The 15,068-nt window shown below is 41.2% G+C and overlaps 1 protein-coding gene across 2 annotated transcripts; it reads left to right on the top strand.

The window, feature by feature from the left end:
* The first annotated feature begins 7,663 nt into the window (after window positions 1-7,663).
* LOC139387346 (peroxiredoxin) lies at window positions 7,664-14,362 on the top strand. Of its 2 annotated transcripts, XM_071133476.1 has the most exons (6): window positions 7,664-7,791; window positions 9,124-9,240; window positions 9,480-9,633; window positions 9,864-9,986; window positions 10,260-10,390; window positions 13,815-14,362. In XM_071133476.1, the coding sequence occupies exons 2-6, from the start codon at window positions 9,135-9,137 to the stop codon at window positions 13,898-13,900; spliced, it is 600 nt and encodes a 199-aa protein (XP_070989577.1). In that variant the 5' UTR covers window positions 7,664-7,791; window positions 9,124-9,134; the 3' UTR covers window positions 13,901-14,362. The 2 variants fall into 2 exon arrangements, with proteins under 2 accessions (XP_070989577.1, XP_070989576.1); XM_071133475.1 differs by lacking the exon at window positions 7,664-7,791 and having other exon boundaries at window positions 9,060-9,240.
* The last annotated feature ends 706 nt before the right edge of the window (window positions 14,363-15,068 follow it).

The raw sequence follows: 15,068 nt of genomic DNA on the forward strand, positions 1-15,068 counted from the left end.
TTTATCATTGTCTCTAATTGGGGATCATACTTAGGCAGCCCTTTTTCCCACCTTAGATTGTGGGATCTTGTTTTTTGCATAGTTGCTATCTAGCCCTGCAGAACTTTACGTTCGGTTTTGTATTTTGTTGTTTTGTCGGAGTGCAGTATTAAAATTCATGAACACTTTCAATGCCCTTTGGTCTCATTCATCTAACGACGGACGTAACAGAAGATCCCACCACAAACGGACCAAGCAGCATGGTCAGGAGGAGAGGACACGAAGGAAACCCGAGAGGCAGCCCCCAATTTGTTTTTTGGGGGGGCAGATGATGTGGGTGTCGGAGCTGATGGGTGAGTCCGAGACCGAGGAAGAATTCTTGGACCGTTTGAGCGAGGAGTGGTTGGCAGTGGAGAGGGACGAAAGAGTTTGGAGGGGTTGGAGTCTGGAGCAAGACAGTCGCTTTGAGGAGCGTGTGACCCTTCAGGCACCATGCTTTGCGGTTACACATACTGTGTCTCCGGTACGCATCCACAGCCCGGTGCGCTCTGTGCCAGCTCCCCGCATTTGCCGTGCTAGAGTGGGCATTCTGCCAGGACGGATTGTGCCGGCTCAGTGCTCCTGGTCTCCAATGCGTCTCTTCAGCTCAGGATATCCTGTGCCGGCTCTGCGCACTGTGTTTCCGGTGCGCCTTCACAGCCCAGTGCGTCCTGTGCCAGCGCCCCGCAGTTGCCGGGCTAGGGTGAGCATCCAGCCAGGGCAGGTTGTTCCAGCTCTGCACTCCAGACCTCCGGTGCGTCTCCACGGCCCAGTATATCTTGGGCCAGCTCCACGCACCCGGTCTCCTGTGCGTCTGCCCAGCCTGGTGAGCCCTGTGCCAGCTCCATGCACCAGGCCTCCAGTGCGTCTCCCCAGCCTGGTAAGCCCTGTGCCAGCTCCAGTGATGATCCATGGCACGAAGCCTCCAGTGATGATCCATGGCACGAAGCCTCCAGTGATGATCCATGTGCCGGAGTCTCCAGTGATGATCCATGGCCCGGAGTCTCAGGTGGTGATCCATGGCCCGGAGCCTCCAGTGATGATCCATGGCCCGGAGCCTCCAGTGATGATCCATGGCCCGAAGCCACGCCCTGACCATAGAGAGCCTTGTTTATTCTCTATTTGGTTAGGTCAGGGTGTGACTTGGGTGGGCAAATCTATGTTTCTATTTCTTTGTTGGCCTAGTATGGTTCCCAATCAGAGGCAGCTGTTTATCGTTGTCTCTGATTGGGGATCATACTTAGGCAGCCCTTTTTCCCACCTTAGATTGTGGAATCTTGTTTTTGCATAGTTGCTGTCTAGCCCTGCAGAACTTTACGTTCGGTTTTGTAATTTGTTGTTTTATTAAAAATCATGAACACTTTCCATGCTGCGCTTTGGTCTCATTCATCTAACGACGGACGTAACAATAAGTCCCAGACTTTGTGTGTTATCCTCAATGATTTTACTCATGTGCATGTATGGCTTTTTCATGTTTTATGTGTGCTTGTTTTTTTAAATGATCAAATTAATAAACTAAAATCTATTGCACTCAAGTAAAACAGGTCTTAGAAAGCTGACCATTTTGATCAACTATGGTGAAAATTAATCATCCCGACCTGTCTTCATTCACAAGAGGGGCTGTTGAGCACCACGAGGCTCTTGTTGTTGTGAGGAAAATAGTCAGCTGATGGGCTCAATTATATAAGTCTGGATGATAAAGTGTGTAATATCCTGTTTACATGTACATGGCAGTATATAAGTTGCTTCATACTCCCATAATATAACATTTTATCTCTATAGGTCCCTAGCAACAGCAGAAGGAACACATTTTCATTGGCAGTCGGTATATGAGAATAGAGAACAGATTAAGGTCTAGTGCGCTTCAAACAGTCAAATACTATGTAATTAGTATTTTGATGATGCTGATATAGGTAGGTACTATTTATGTCTGTATTAATGTGTTTTTGAAAGCTGAACAGGCCTCTTTTTGATCTGTAGCCCACCGATTGCTGCCTGCAGGTTTAATTTAATAAGAGTTTATTGTGTTGGTCCCCTCCTATCTGGCCCTTCATGTGGTGTCCATGGCAACGGCATGTAAAGACATCATCCCAGTGACAGCAGCAGAAGGGTGAGGTGAAGGAGAGAGGAGGGGAGGTACTGGGCCCTTCAGATTGCACACAATAATCTCTGTAGCATCTTTTCATCTGAGGGCAGAAAATGACTAGCCTGGTCCCATTGGCCTTAGGAGCTGACATCACAAATATATCTGGGATCAGGCTACATGACCACTGTGGAGACATATGATTTCTTAGTGTAGTTGTGTAATCGCTGGACAAAAAATGAGAGTGGTCGTTAAAACCTCTTTGGGCTAGGTGTTCCGCTAGCGTTCCACCTCGACAACATCCGGTGAAATTGCAGAGTGTGAAATTCAAAATGCAAAAATCATAATATTAAACATTCATGAAAATACAAGTGTTTTACATTGTTTAAAAGCTTAACTTCTTGTTAATCCAACCGCGTTGTCAGATTTCAAAAAGGCTTTATGGCGAAAGCATACAATGCGATTATCTGAGGACAGCACCCCGCATACACCAGCATTAAAAACATTTTTCAAACCAGCAGAGGCGTCACAAAACTCAGAAATAGCGATAAAATAAATCACTTAACTTTGAAGATCTTCCTCTGTTTGCAATCCCAATGGTCCCAGCTACACAACAAATGGTTGATTTGTTCGATAAAGTCCTTTTTTATATCCCAAAAAAAGTATGTTTAGTTGGCGCGTTTGATTCAGTAATCCATCGTTCCACTCGTTCAACATGCAGACGAAGGAATCCCAAAAGTTACCGGTAAACTTCGTCCAAACAAGTCAAACAATGTTTGTAATCAATCCTCAGGTACCCTAATATGTAAATAAACAATAAAATTTAAGACTGCATGTAGTATGTTCAATACCGGAGATAAATAATTAAGTGTGCGCCCTCATCCATGCGCGCCACAAGACTAGAGTCCTAATGAGAGACACCTTGAAAAACTACAACTACTTGCTCATATTTCAAAACACAAGCCTGAAACCCTTTCTAAAGACTGTTGACATCTAGTGGAAGCCATAGGAACTGCAATCTGGGAGGAATTCCTTTGAATATCCCACAGACAAGAAATGGACTGAAATGGCCTGTGACCCCCCCCAAAAAAAAAATCTGGATGGATTCTCCTCTGAATTTTGCCTGCCATATCAGTTCTGTTATACTCACAGACATTATTTTAACAGTTTCAGAAACTTCAGAGTGTTACCAATTACATGCATATCCTAGCTTCTGGGCCTGAGTAACAGGCAGTTTACTTTGGGCACATCGGTCATCCGAACTTCCGAATACTGCCCCCTTCAATAAAGTAAATTACAAGTTGCAACAGGGAGACACCTCCAGCACAGAAGCAGAGCAAATGACTAACTCGCCTTCTCTAAGCAGGTCATTATATTCAAATCTCACCCCACTGGGCACATACTGGTTGAATCAACGTTGTTCCACGTCATTTCAATGAAAGTTGAGTTGATGTCTGCCCAGTGGGACAGCACCAATGTTCTGTAAACACCCAATGAGAGGCTTGTAGGAAGTCACAAGATCAGCTGCTACAGAATCACAGTGTCACAGAATACAATATCAATCAGTGTCCTTGGTCTTGGTACCTCCAGTCTGGCGTCAATCACTATCAACAGATAGTCCTTAACAATCATGAACATTCAGTATCAAGTCTAGCATCAAGTCTAGTGTCCATCAACCCATCATACCCATTGGGCTCCCGAGTGGCGCAGCGGTCTAAGGCACTGCATCTCACTGAAAGAGGCGTCATTACAGTCCCTGGTTTGAATCCAGTCTGAATCTGGCTGTGATTGGGAGTCCCATAGGGCAGCGCACAATTGGCCCAGTGTTGTCCGGAGTAGGCCGTCATTGCAAATAATATTTTTTTCTTAATTAACTGAATTGCCTAGTTAAATAATGATTTAAAAAAAATAAAAAATACTGAATAGCCACCACTCGTCAGCAATCTGCTCCCCCTGTCCTCCCTTCTTCTCCCCAAATGTACATTTACACACAGCCCCCCCCCCTCAACTGACATTTACCCTGCCCCACCCCACAGTTGTTAATATGTACACCATATATTATTATTTACATTTGCATTATATTTGTATTGTTTTATTTCACTTTGTCCTGCTTTGTTGGTGCTCGGCGCTAAAGAATTTCACTGTACCATGTAATTACATCTGCAACCCTGTACAAGTGACTGTTAAACTCTCTAATCTAACCCGTACACAAATTAGTGTCTCAAATAGAACACAGAAAATGACTCTTAACCGAATATGAACTTTATTAATCTTAAAATGTCTCCATTACAAGGTGCTGCCACCATTAAGGTATTTGATATTGTAACGGACTATGCACCTAGGTGTGTTCCTTCGAGATCTTTTACTACTAAGCCAACATAGGCAACACTAGTAGAGCGGGTGAAGAGGAAGTAAAACTGAGAAAAATCCTTCTGTGGTTAAGTACAGAATGTTGTTACGATTAACCACAACCCTAAATGCCATCACAGATCTAACATATATATTCCATGTGCAAGGTAAATTCCCTCTCCAGAGCATATAAAGTTATCTTCTAGTCTAGTCCATTCTATTCTAACAACAGTAACCTCGTAAAACCATACAGAATTATTTGGAGCTTACATTCTGTAATCAGTCTGGTAATACGAGGCTATTCTAACAGATCCTTACTGGAATTCTCAGAGTAAGTATGCTAAGGTGGTCAATGGTCTTCCACCACCCCATCTATGGCATTGTTAGTGTGACCCCATACACTAGTAGTAATAGTAGTAGTAGAAGAAGGTCAATAGACTAAACAATCCGAGGTTGAAGATGAGGGAATAAAGTGGATGTCATAAAGTGTCATTTCAACGTGAGGAAATAAAGTTGGGTAGTAATTGGACACCCTCTGCTGTATAATGTGGATTATATATATGTGTGTGTGTGTGTGTGTGTGTGTGTGTGTGTGTGTGTGTGTGTGTGTGTGTGTGTGTGTGTGTGTGTGTGTGTGCGTGTGCGTGTGCGTGTGCGTGTGCGTGTGCGTGTGCGTGTGTGTGTGGATTATAGGGGTGTCCGCGTTAGGTCACATGCAGTGGTGTAAGAAGGGGAGTGTACATTATTTATAATAAGGGTTACATGGATGTAATCGTCATGCAATTCTACATCAATTTACATGACTGCAGACCTTAGCAGAATATTTTTTAATACCACACACCATTACAGGCTAAGAAGGACAGAGTCTGAGAGATAGGCCTATGCATTCATCTTATCATATTTCTGCAATGCCAAATCAGTGAGTCTTGTTTGCAATGAAAATGTCCCTGTTTGTAAATAATTAAATCTGAGAGGTCATTATGAAGCTAAGCATAGTACTTTCAAAAGTTAGGCCTACATTTCCACCCCAGACAGAGTACCGACGCAGAAAAATGTACACTTTAACTGCTGGCTACTCTTCTTATACTGAACAACAATATAAACACAACAATTTCAAATATTTTACAAAGTTACAGTTCAGGAAATCAGTCAATTGAAATAAATGAATTAGGCCCTAATCTATGGATTTCACATGACTGGGCAGGGGTGCAGCCATGGGTGGGCCTGGGTGGGCCTGGCGTGGATCCCCACCCATTGGGGATCCACGCCCAGCCAATCAGAATGAGTTATTCCACACGAAAGGCTTTATTACAGACAGAAATATTTCTCAGCACTCCCCTCCACCCCCCCTCAGACGATCCTGCAGGTGAAGAAGCCAGATGTGGAGGTCCAGCACCAAACCAGTGTCTACATATGTGAAAACGACGCATTTCTACATTTCAAACATTATGAGATATGCAGTGACATGAGGAGCAAGAAAATACTCTCCCTCTAGGTAGAAACACATTGCAGGTTTAGAAAATCACTGTTTTTCTTACTTTTAATCCTACCCTGTGATGTTCCAGAGAAGCATTTTTAGGACCTTTTATCTTATCTTTTTAACCACAGGTCATAGAAACGCGCCATGGTTTGGTGCTGGAGATAATGAATACGTCAAACAGGCAGGCCTACCTCTTACTTCTTAAATAGGAAGAAATGGGCTCCAACACAAAGCCCTCTTGTTGTTAATATACATTTTAATTAAGATGAAGACAGTTGCCTACTTTCAGCACTATGAGCTGTATATTTCCGATTGATTGTGCCACTTCAAGTTTCAGCACCACAATGCAATTTACTTGAATCTGGCTTATTGTGAGGTCAATGACACTGATAAATAGCTTTATCATGGGCAAGAAACATATTATTTTTATTAAAGTCAATTATAGTAGTAGTAAGCTATCAAAAATTACCTCCGGTCCACCTACTCATCTTCTCATTCTCCCTCTCAGACTATAGCAGCCTATTGGACTTTTTACTCCCATACATTTTCCCTGACACCCAAAAGTACTCATTACATTTTGAATACTCAGGCAGGACAGCAATATGGTCCAATTTACACACTTATCAATACAATGTGTTGTCATCCCCACTGCTTCTGATCTGACGGACTCAACACCAGTACTGTGTTTGTAAATTATGTCCTGGCTGTTCGTAATAAAAATAACAAGAAAATCATGCCATCTGGTTTGCTTAATATAAAGAATTTGATTTATAGCATTTATTTTTACTCAAGTATGACAATTGAGTACTTTTACCACCACAAAACGTAAGTACATCTGAAACCAGATACTTTTAGATTTATACTCAAGTAGTATTTTACTGAGTGACTTTCACTTTTACCTGAGTCATTTTCTAATAAGGTATCTTTACTTTTACTCAAGTATGACAATTGAGTAGTTTTTCCACCACTGGTCACATGATGGGAGCTTCCTGACTGTGTGTCGCAGGGTGGGCACCTACAGTCCTCCGGGCCCTGACTGGTGTCACAGTTTTGCCTCAGCCCCTGCTAACACACCTGACTCCAATAATCTTCAGTTTAGAATGCAATTTGATGAAATCAGCTGTGTTTGCTAGGGATGTAGAAAAAGTGTGACACCAATCAGGCCCCCGAGGACTGGAGTTTTCTACCCCTGAACATATTGACCCCAGCATGACTGTTCACTTGCATTAGGATAGGGGCTCGTAGGAGGGGGCTGATGTGGGCTTCTGCTGCTCTCCCTGAGAATCACTGAGAAACATACAGTATCTTTGAAGATGACAAGATCAAGTTTTTAATTGTAGGGTTATAAGAATTTAGATATCAAAAGATCAAATAGGGGGTGCTTGTACATGTGTGATATGGAAAAATGTTTTATGCATATCCCAACTCCCTCTGAGATACCCTCACGAGAGATCAGCCATTATTGACCACAATACGTTATGCAATAACTGTCACTTATGTTATGTAGGCTTAACATACGTTTTAACATAAGTTTTGCATGTTGTGAAGAATAGAAATGAGAAAATATGATAAGAGAAGACAAGGGTGGGGTGCATAATTTATTTACTACTGTGTTTTAGTCCTTACTCATCCTTACTCATACAAGTTTTTAACCGCAGGTTACTGGAATGAGGAAGAAAATGTGCAAAGTCATGGTGCAGTGTGAGGTAGTCAAATACTCATAACAACTAAATGACTGCGCTGTGGCCATTGCCGGTGTTATAACATCGCGAGAATTTGAGCTGCCGTATATATTTTCAAGCGATTCTTCTCATTCTTTGCACTCCTCCTCTCAAGCTGCCGCAGTGGGACCGAAGTAGAGGTTTGTGTATTGTACGCTTTTAATTTAACTTGAAAAGTAGGCAAAATAATTATTTCGGTTATTTCGGTTATTTCGGTTACGAAAAAAAGAAAGTCAAAACTTTGTTATACCATGACTGTTTAGTTACACTTTTATTGCCTTCTCATTTTCTTTGTGTGCAATTTTATGTGTTTCAATTTATTGTACATTTCCATTGACGACAGAATAAATGCTGTTTAGCTTTTACAATCGTTTTTTGGGGGAGGATGTCAAAGTGGCCTACACCATTTGTTCAATGGAATATTGGACAACAAAATCAGATGAGGAAAATCACTGTCGAGAAAAAACTCAGATCATTGTGAAACAATCGTGTTTTGCTTTCACTTTTAGTTAGTTCAGGAATAAATATTTTTTATGAAATAAGTTAAAGCAAACGACACATTTTCATATAGGATTTAATTAATGTATACTACAATCAAATTCCTATTAAAAAGAGGACTGTCACAGGCCTACGCGGCTAAATCGCGGTGCGTTTATTGGCTGAGTAAATTCCAAAGTGCACCAGAGCGTCAGTTCACCTTGAACAGTGAACTCAAGTATTCAAATGCCCTGTTCGAGAACATTGTCTGCACTAGAGAAAGTTTGCCTATATGCACGTTGAGGAAAAATGACTGCGTGCGTGATAGTGAAGTGAAGTTTTGTCAGGCAAGAACAACCAGTTGAACTCTTTGATTGATGCGTAAAATAAAGCCATAAATGCTCATTGAGGAAACACCTGTTGATTAGGTGTTGGAAATGAAAGAAGTGAGTTCTTCATTTGAATCTATGTCTTCCTTGTATTGCTTTCAGTTCTGTACACATTATATTTATAGCTTCAATGCTGAAAATGTCTGCAGATGTACGATCTGTAATCAGCAGTAAAAACATCTTGTAGCAAAAAATCATCTTGCATACTTATTATGTGGATTATAATTATTTTTGACCTTTATTTTTATAAGGATTGTTACAGAAAGTTTTCCTGCAGCAGGGGGATCAAGTTTAAATCGTACATATGTATAGAGAAAGAGGATGCAGCGAGCTTTCCAGTTCATCTTTCATGTCCAGTTATTTTACAGTGTTTTTGTGTACTGCCATTTAGTAGTTAATGTTGCTATACTGTACATTTGATGCATACATATTTGTTATTTTATTAGGATCCCCATTAGCTATTGCAAAGGCTGCAGCTAACTTTCCTGGGGTCTACATAAAACATGACATAATAAAGAACAATAATAGACAATGAACAGCTCAAGGACAGAGCTACATACATTTAAAATAAACAGTAGGAAACAAGTAAAGTGTTTTTTCCCCCAGGCAAAGTGAAGATGGCTGCAGGTAAAGCACGCATCGGGCATCTGGCCCCTGGCTTCACGGCCAAAGCAGTGATGCCAGACGGCCAGTTCAAAGACATCAGCATGTCTGATTACAGAGGTTGGTAGGCATACTACAACGCTTCATACTATTCTGAACCTGAACTGGATTGTTTTGGCTCTGTGTGCTAGGATTTGTGGCTGGTTTCATGATTTTACAGTTTATTATTATAGTAATGACCTATTAGTTACCTTGAATGCACACTGAATGTATTCATTTCTTCCAGGCTCCATTGAAATTCAATAAGTGTCTAATAGTGTGTCTATCTTGTGTTTATGTCCTGTGCTGCCTGCCTGCAGGGAAGTATGTGGTGTTCTTCTTCTACCCGCTGGACTTCACCTTTGTGTGCCCCACTGAGATCATCGCCTTCAGTGACGCTGCCGAGGAGTTTAGGAAGATCGGTTGTGAGGTCATTGGTGCCTCTGTCGATTCCCACTTCTGCCATCTTGCTTGGTACTTGGGGCTTTTTCACTTTAATTTTTTTTTGGGCCCCCCGAAAATGAAGCCCTAGGTGACACAGAATAAGTTACAGTGCAGCTAGTGCAGTTCTGTTATTCCCCATGCTCACAGAAACCCCTTTCCTACTATCCCTGTCCCGTCTGCATACCATGACTTGCAGGGATGCTTGGTCTCAGACAAAACAAAAAGACAGTCTCTTATGCTCTCTGTGTGTGTTTTTAAAGGACCAACACACCTCGTAAGCAGGGTGGTCTGGGTGCCATGAAGATTCCTCTGGTAGCCGACACACTGCGTTCCATCTCCACGGACTATGGGGTGTTGAAGGAGGATGAGGGCATCGCCTACAGGTGGGTTCACAACAGAAAAAGTTCAAGGGTCAAACTTCAGTGTCTCTGACCGACAAGGTCCAAACCCGGGTAACGTGCACAACACAAGACTGTGTTAATAGCCTGCTAAGCTAAAGCCTAGGCATTGGTTTGGGTAGCTAACACAAGTCATCAGGTTTCAGGCAAGGTTACATATCACGCAAGCATTGTTCACCGAACCACCTCTGTTACGTATGTCTGATCCTGTAGGTTTAGAAAAAAATCACTCCATTTATTCCCTGTTTGCTTTTTCAGGGGCCTCTTCATCATTGACGACAAGGGCGTCTTGAGGCAGATCACCATCAACGATCTGCCGGTGGGACGCTCCGTTGACGAGACCCTGCGTCTGGTGCAGGCCTTTCAGTTCACTGACAAACACGGAGAAGGTACATGACTACCCCTGCTGACTTTTTTTTCTCCAAAAACCATGCCACCTTATCCAGCATGGAATTAGCCCAACTTGTTGCAGTGCCATATTTCAGCCTGGTCTCATAGACTAGATGTAACACAGTAAACAAAAATCTGAGACACCCAAGTTAGTATGATATGTTATGTCTGGTATGGTTACATGAGACAAAAGGTTATTTGAGGCAAAAACGAAAGGAGGGTGATTGGTCGGGGAGGATGGGTGGGCGTATAAATAGGGCGGTAACGATACCAGTATCATAATACTCGTTAGTATCGTGGTTAGGGGGACCACATGTCCCAGATTGTGCGGGACAGTCCCACATTTCCAAACAATCATGTCCTGCATTTTATCAACAAATCCAACGACAACTCATTAGGGGAAAAAAGGTTTATTTGTCCCGTATTTCAGTCAAACATTCCAACCGGTCTTGCAGTCACATTGTGCTTATGAAAATATATACAGTATATCATAAGCATTTGGTAGCCTACTGGAGATGTTAAACACTTCTCCAATCTCATATTCTGCGCAACACAAGATGATAGCCTTGCGACTTACAGAAAGTGTGTGTCTGATGCAGTAAATAAATAGCCGTATTAGATTGAAAGATAAGGTGATTTCGTCAAACCTGTGAGGCTCTCCATACTCATTAGTTGCTCATTCAACATATTTGCTACTACTAAACTCACCAAACAGAAATGTTTCCCAGATTTTCATAAAACAGCCACACATGTGATTTCTCGTTTCCGCATTACCAAAATTTGTGCGAGGCAATAGAGTAGGCTGGGTGCGCTTCAATTGCTTGTTCGATTCAGAGCGCACCGGAGTTTCTCCACCACTTCTCACAATAGGGCTTGTTTAGTAAAGTTACATCAAATCTGAATCAATGTCTTGGAAGATCACATAATGATTAATTAGTATTCTTCATAACATAACCAAATATAATAGCATTGTATAACTTCACTATTACACCAAAAACACCACCTAATTTCTTATGAGATGGTTAGTTGAATAGTCCCAAAAAATAGGCAGAATTTGCTTTGATTGGAACAAAGTACAGGAAGGCTAAATTGTTTGTTAATTAACACCATCTGCTGTAATTTGCTTACGAAACAGTAATTCAAGAAGATCTTGAATGCATATTCCCATGAAACTGATTGAGATCAAATGATTGGCATGCAGACGAAGTTTTGGAGATTTCACTGTTAAAACGTGAATAATTATTATTGACAATGACAATGTCCTATTTTGAAATTAGGTATGCCTAACTTGGTGTTTGAGGGTATTAAAAATATATTTTTTACATTTAGACAATATGTGTGGGCATAGGCAGATTGGAGAATGCATTTTCTGCATATTCTATAATGATATTCAATAGGCTAAATCTGTCGGTACAAACTGAGAAACGATGACGACATTTTAATTGCTCTCCTGGAACATAAAACATTTGTACTGCTCCTTGCGTGGGATTTGTGTGTGTGTGTCTGGGGGTGGCGGCTGTCACATGCTTTTTTGCACGTAGGCTACACTGTCCCGCGAATGTCCCGCAAAACTATCATGTTATCTCACATTTGGGTATTTTAAATGTGGTCACCCTAATCGTGGCAAGGAAACAAAACACAAAGCATATTTAATTTCTTTAGGAAAACAGCCCTAATGTAGGAAACAAAATCATTATGTTGACATCTAGAATCACATTGATTTATTTTCCAAGCTATAGCACACAACATTTTACATACTGCAGGTTTTTAAAGGACCAGAGTTTGGTGTGCATTGTGTTTTCATTTTTGCCATGGAAAACATCATGATACTGGTATCATCACAGCCCTATGTATAACACAAACATCTACCATCCCAAAGGTTGCGTGATCGAATCTCATCATGGACAACTTTAGCAACTTTGCAACTACTTACTACTTTTTTGGTACTTTGTGACTACTTAGCATGTTAGATAACCCTTCCTCTAACCAAAACCATTTAACCTACGTAACTCTTAACCCTGACCCCTGGCCTAGCTAACATTAGCCACCTAACTAACGTTAGCAACCTAGCTAACATTAGCCACAACAAATTGAAATTTGTAACAATTTCTCCCAAGTGGCGCAGTGGTCTAAGGCACTGCATCTCAGTACCTGGTTCAAATCCAGGCTGTATCACATCCTGGCTGTGATTGGGAGTCCCATAGGGCAGTGCACAATTGGCCCAGCATCGTCCTGGTTTGGCTGGAGTAGGCTGTCATTGTAAATAAGAATTTGTTCTTAATTGACTTTCCTTTCCTTTTTTATTTTATTTCACCTTTATTTAACCAGGTAGGCTAGTTGAGAACAAGTTCTCATTTACAACTGCGACCTGGCCAAGATAAAGCATAGCAGTGTGAACAGACAACACAGAGTTACACATGGAGTAAACAATTAACAAGTCAATAACACAGTAGAGAAAAAAAAGAGAGTCTATATACATTGTGTGCAAAAGGCATGAGGAGGTAGGCAAATAATTACAATTTTGCAGATTATTAACACTGGAGTGATAAATGATCAGATGGTCATGTACAGGTAGAGATACTGGTGTGCAAAAGAGCAGAAAAGTAAATAAATATAAACAGTATGGGGATGAGGTATGTACATTGGGTGGGCTATTTACCGATAGACTATGTACAGCTGCAGCGATCGGTTAGCTGCTCAGATAGCAGATGTTTGAAGTTGGTGAGGGAGATAAAAGTCTCCAACTTCAGCGATTTTTGCAATTCGTTCCAGTCACAGGCAGCAGAGAACTGGAACGAAAGGCGGCCAAATGAGGTGTTGGCTTTAGGGATGATCAGTGAGATACACCTGCTGGAGCGCGTGCTACGGGTGTTGCCATCGTGACCAGTGAACTGAGATAACTGAGACTTGTAGATGACCTTGAGCCAGTGGGTCTGGCGACGAATATGTAGCGAGGGCCAGCCGACTAGAGCATACAGGTCGCAGTGGTGGGTGGTATAAGGTGCTTTAGTAACAAAACGGATGGCACTGTGTTAAACTGCATCCAGTTTGCTGAGTAGAGTATTGGAAGCTATTTTGTAGATGACATCGCCGAAGTCGAGGATCGGTAGGATAGTCAGTTTTACTAGGGTAAGTACCTTGTGAAATAAAGGTTCAATTTAAAAATTAAAAATATATCTGTTACCTGAGTCCAGGTTGCATATTTCACTATGTACCATCAGCAGTCACATACACTATGTAAATAGCAATTAGGTCACTACCCTTTGGAGGTAACATCCCAGTTTTGTATGGACTGTGAATGATAGGCTGATAGTAGATATCATCAGAGGGTATAAAAGTTAGAAGCTCAGATTCAAAGTGTGTTTTGCTTATCATGCTGCACTGTTCTGAGACTCACACTTTTTCTCTGGTGTTTCCTCTCAGTCTGTCCTGCCGGCTGGAAACCAGGAAGTGACACCATCAAGCCCGACGTGCAGAAGAGCAAAGACTTCTTCTCCAAGCAGCAGTAAGACGACACATGTCTGAAGCCTGCTGTAGGACAGCTAGAATTACAGTACATTTCAAGAGAACAATGGTGAAGAGCAGTAGCCTACCTCTGTGCCTGAGAACTGTAGAACAACATCTTCAGCATCCCCTTATCTCATGTGTTTGGGTAGAGTGGAAATTATTATGACCAAACTATGAAGATTATATTAACGTATAGCTTGGAGATGTTTTATATTGTAGTCATTTAGCAGACACTCTTATCTTAGTGTCATTGATGTCGGCCTATTTTATTCTGCTGTATCATTTTTGTAACATCTGAGGTGGACATTCGTTTTTGCCTTTAGGCCACAGATGGGATAGTCTGAAATGAGGAACAGAAGCTTTACAGGACAGAACTTGTGGCGAAAACTCAGTTAGCTTTTTGTCTCTTTATTTACAACTCAATGTCATTTCATCTTCTAAATAAAAACTTTTACAAAGGCAAAGAACGCTAACGTTTTTGTATTGCCATGCTTTATAAAATAATACACTAAACACGTTTTTTAATTACATGCTGTATTACTTTTTATGATGAAAATGAAATATAATATGGATGAATTGAAAAATGTGTAAAACAGTCGTAAGAAAACTGCGTCCAAGATGTCCGACCGTTGATTTCAAGGTAATCTATTCATGTTCACATACTGTACGTATATTCATATGTGGGTTCCTTCCGGTTTAATCATGTAGGATTTATTGCGGCCAGCACTAGCCAAATGAACGACTAAAATGAACAAGTCACTCAGAAAAATGAATCATGACTCGAGTCAGTAAAAAGAGTCGTTCAAAAAGAACAAATCGTTCGAGAACTGCACATCACAACTGTGCAGTTAACGTGGCCTCAATTTGATGTTACTTTGTAACTATAACATTGATAAGATTCCTGCAAAATTATCTGCATTTCATAGACAAGTATTCTTAGCGTGGTCATTAATATATAAACATAATTTCCCCCACATAGGTATTTCATTTGGAACAATAAGGACATTTTGTATAGAAATAAGTCTTGAATTTTTAAGAACTGGTTCAATAATCATATCCTCCTGGTGAGTCAACTTTTTAATGCAGAAGGATTGTTACTCAATTATGAGGAATTTTTATCTCGTTAAAATATCCCTGTAACACCTAGAGTTTGCCATAGTCTTTGATGCT

Source organism: Oncorhynchus clarkii, chromosome 28, assembly GCF_045791955.1.
Source record: "Oncorhynchus clarkii lewisi isolate Uvic-CL-2024 chromosome 28, UVic_Ocla_1.0, whole genome shotgun sequence".
NCBI classification, from domain to species: domain Eukaryota; kingdom Metazoa; phylum Chordata; class Actinopteri; order Salmoniformes; family Salmonidae; genus Oncorhynchus; species Oncorhynchus clarkii.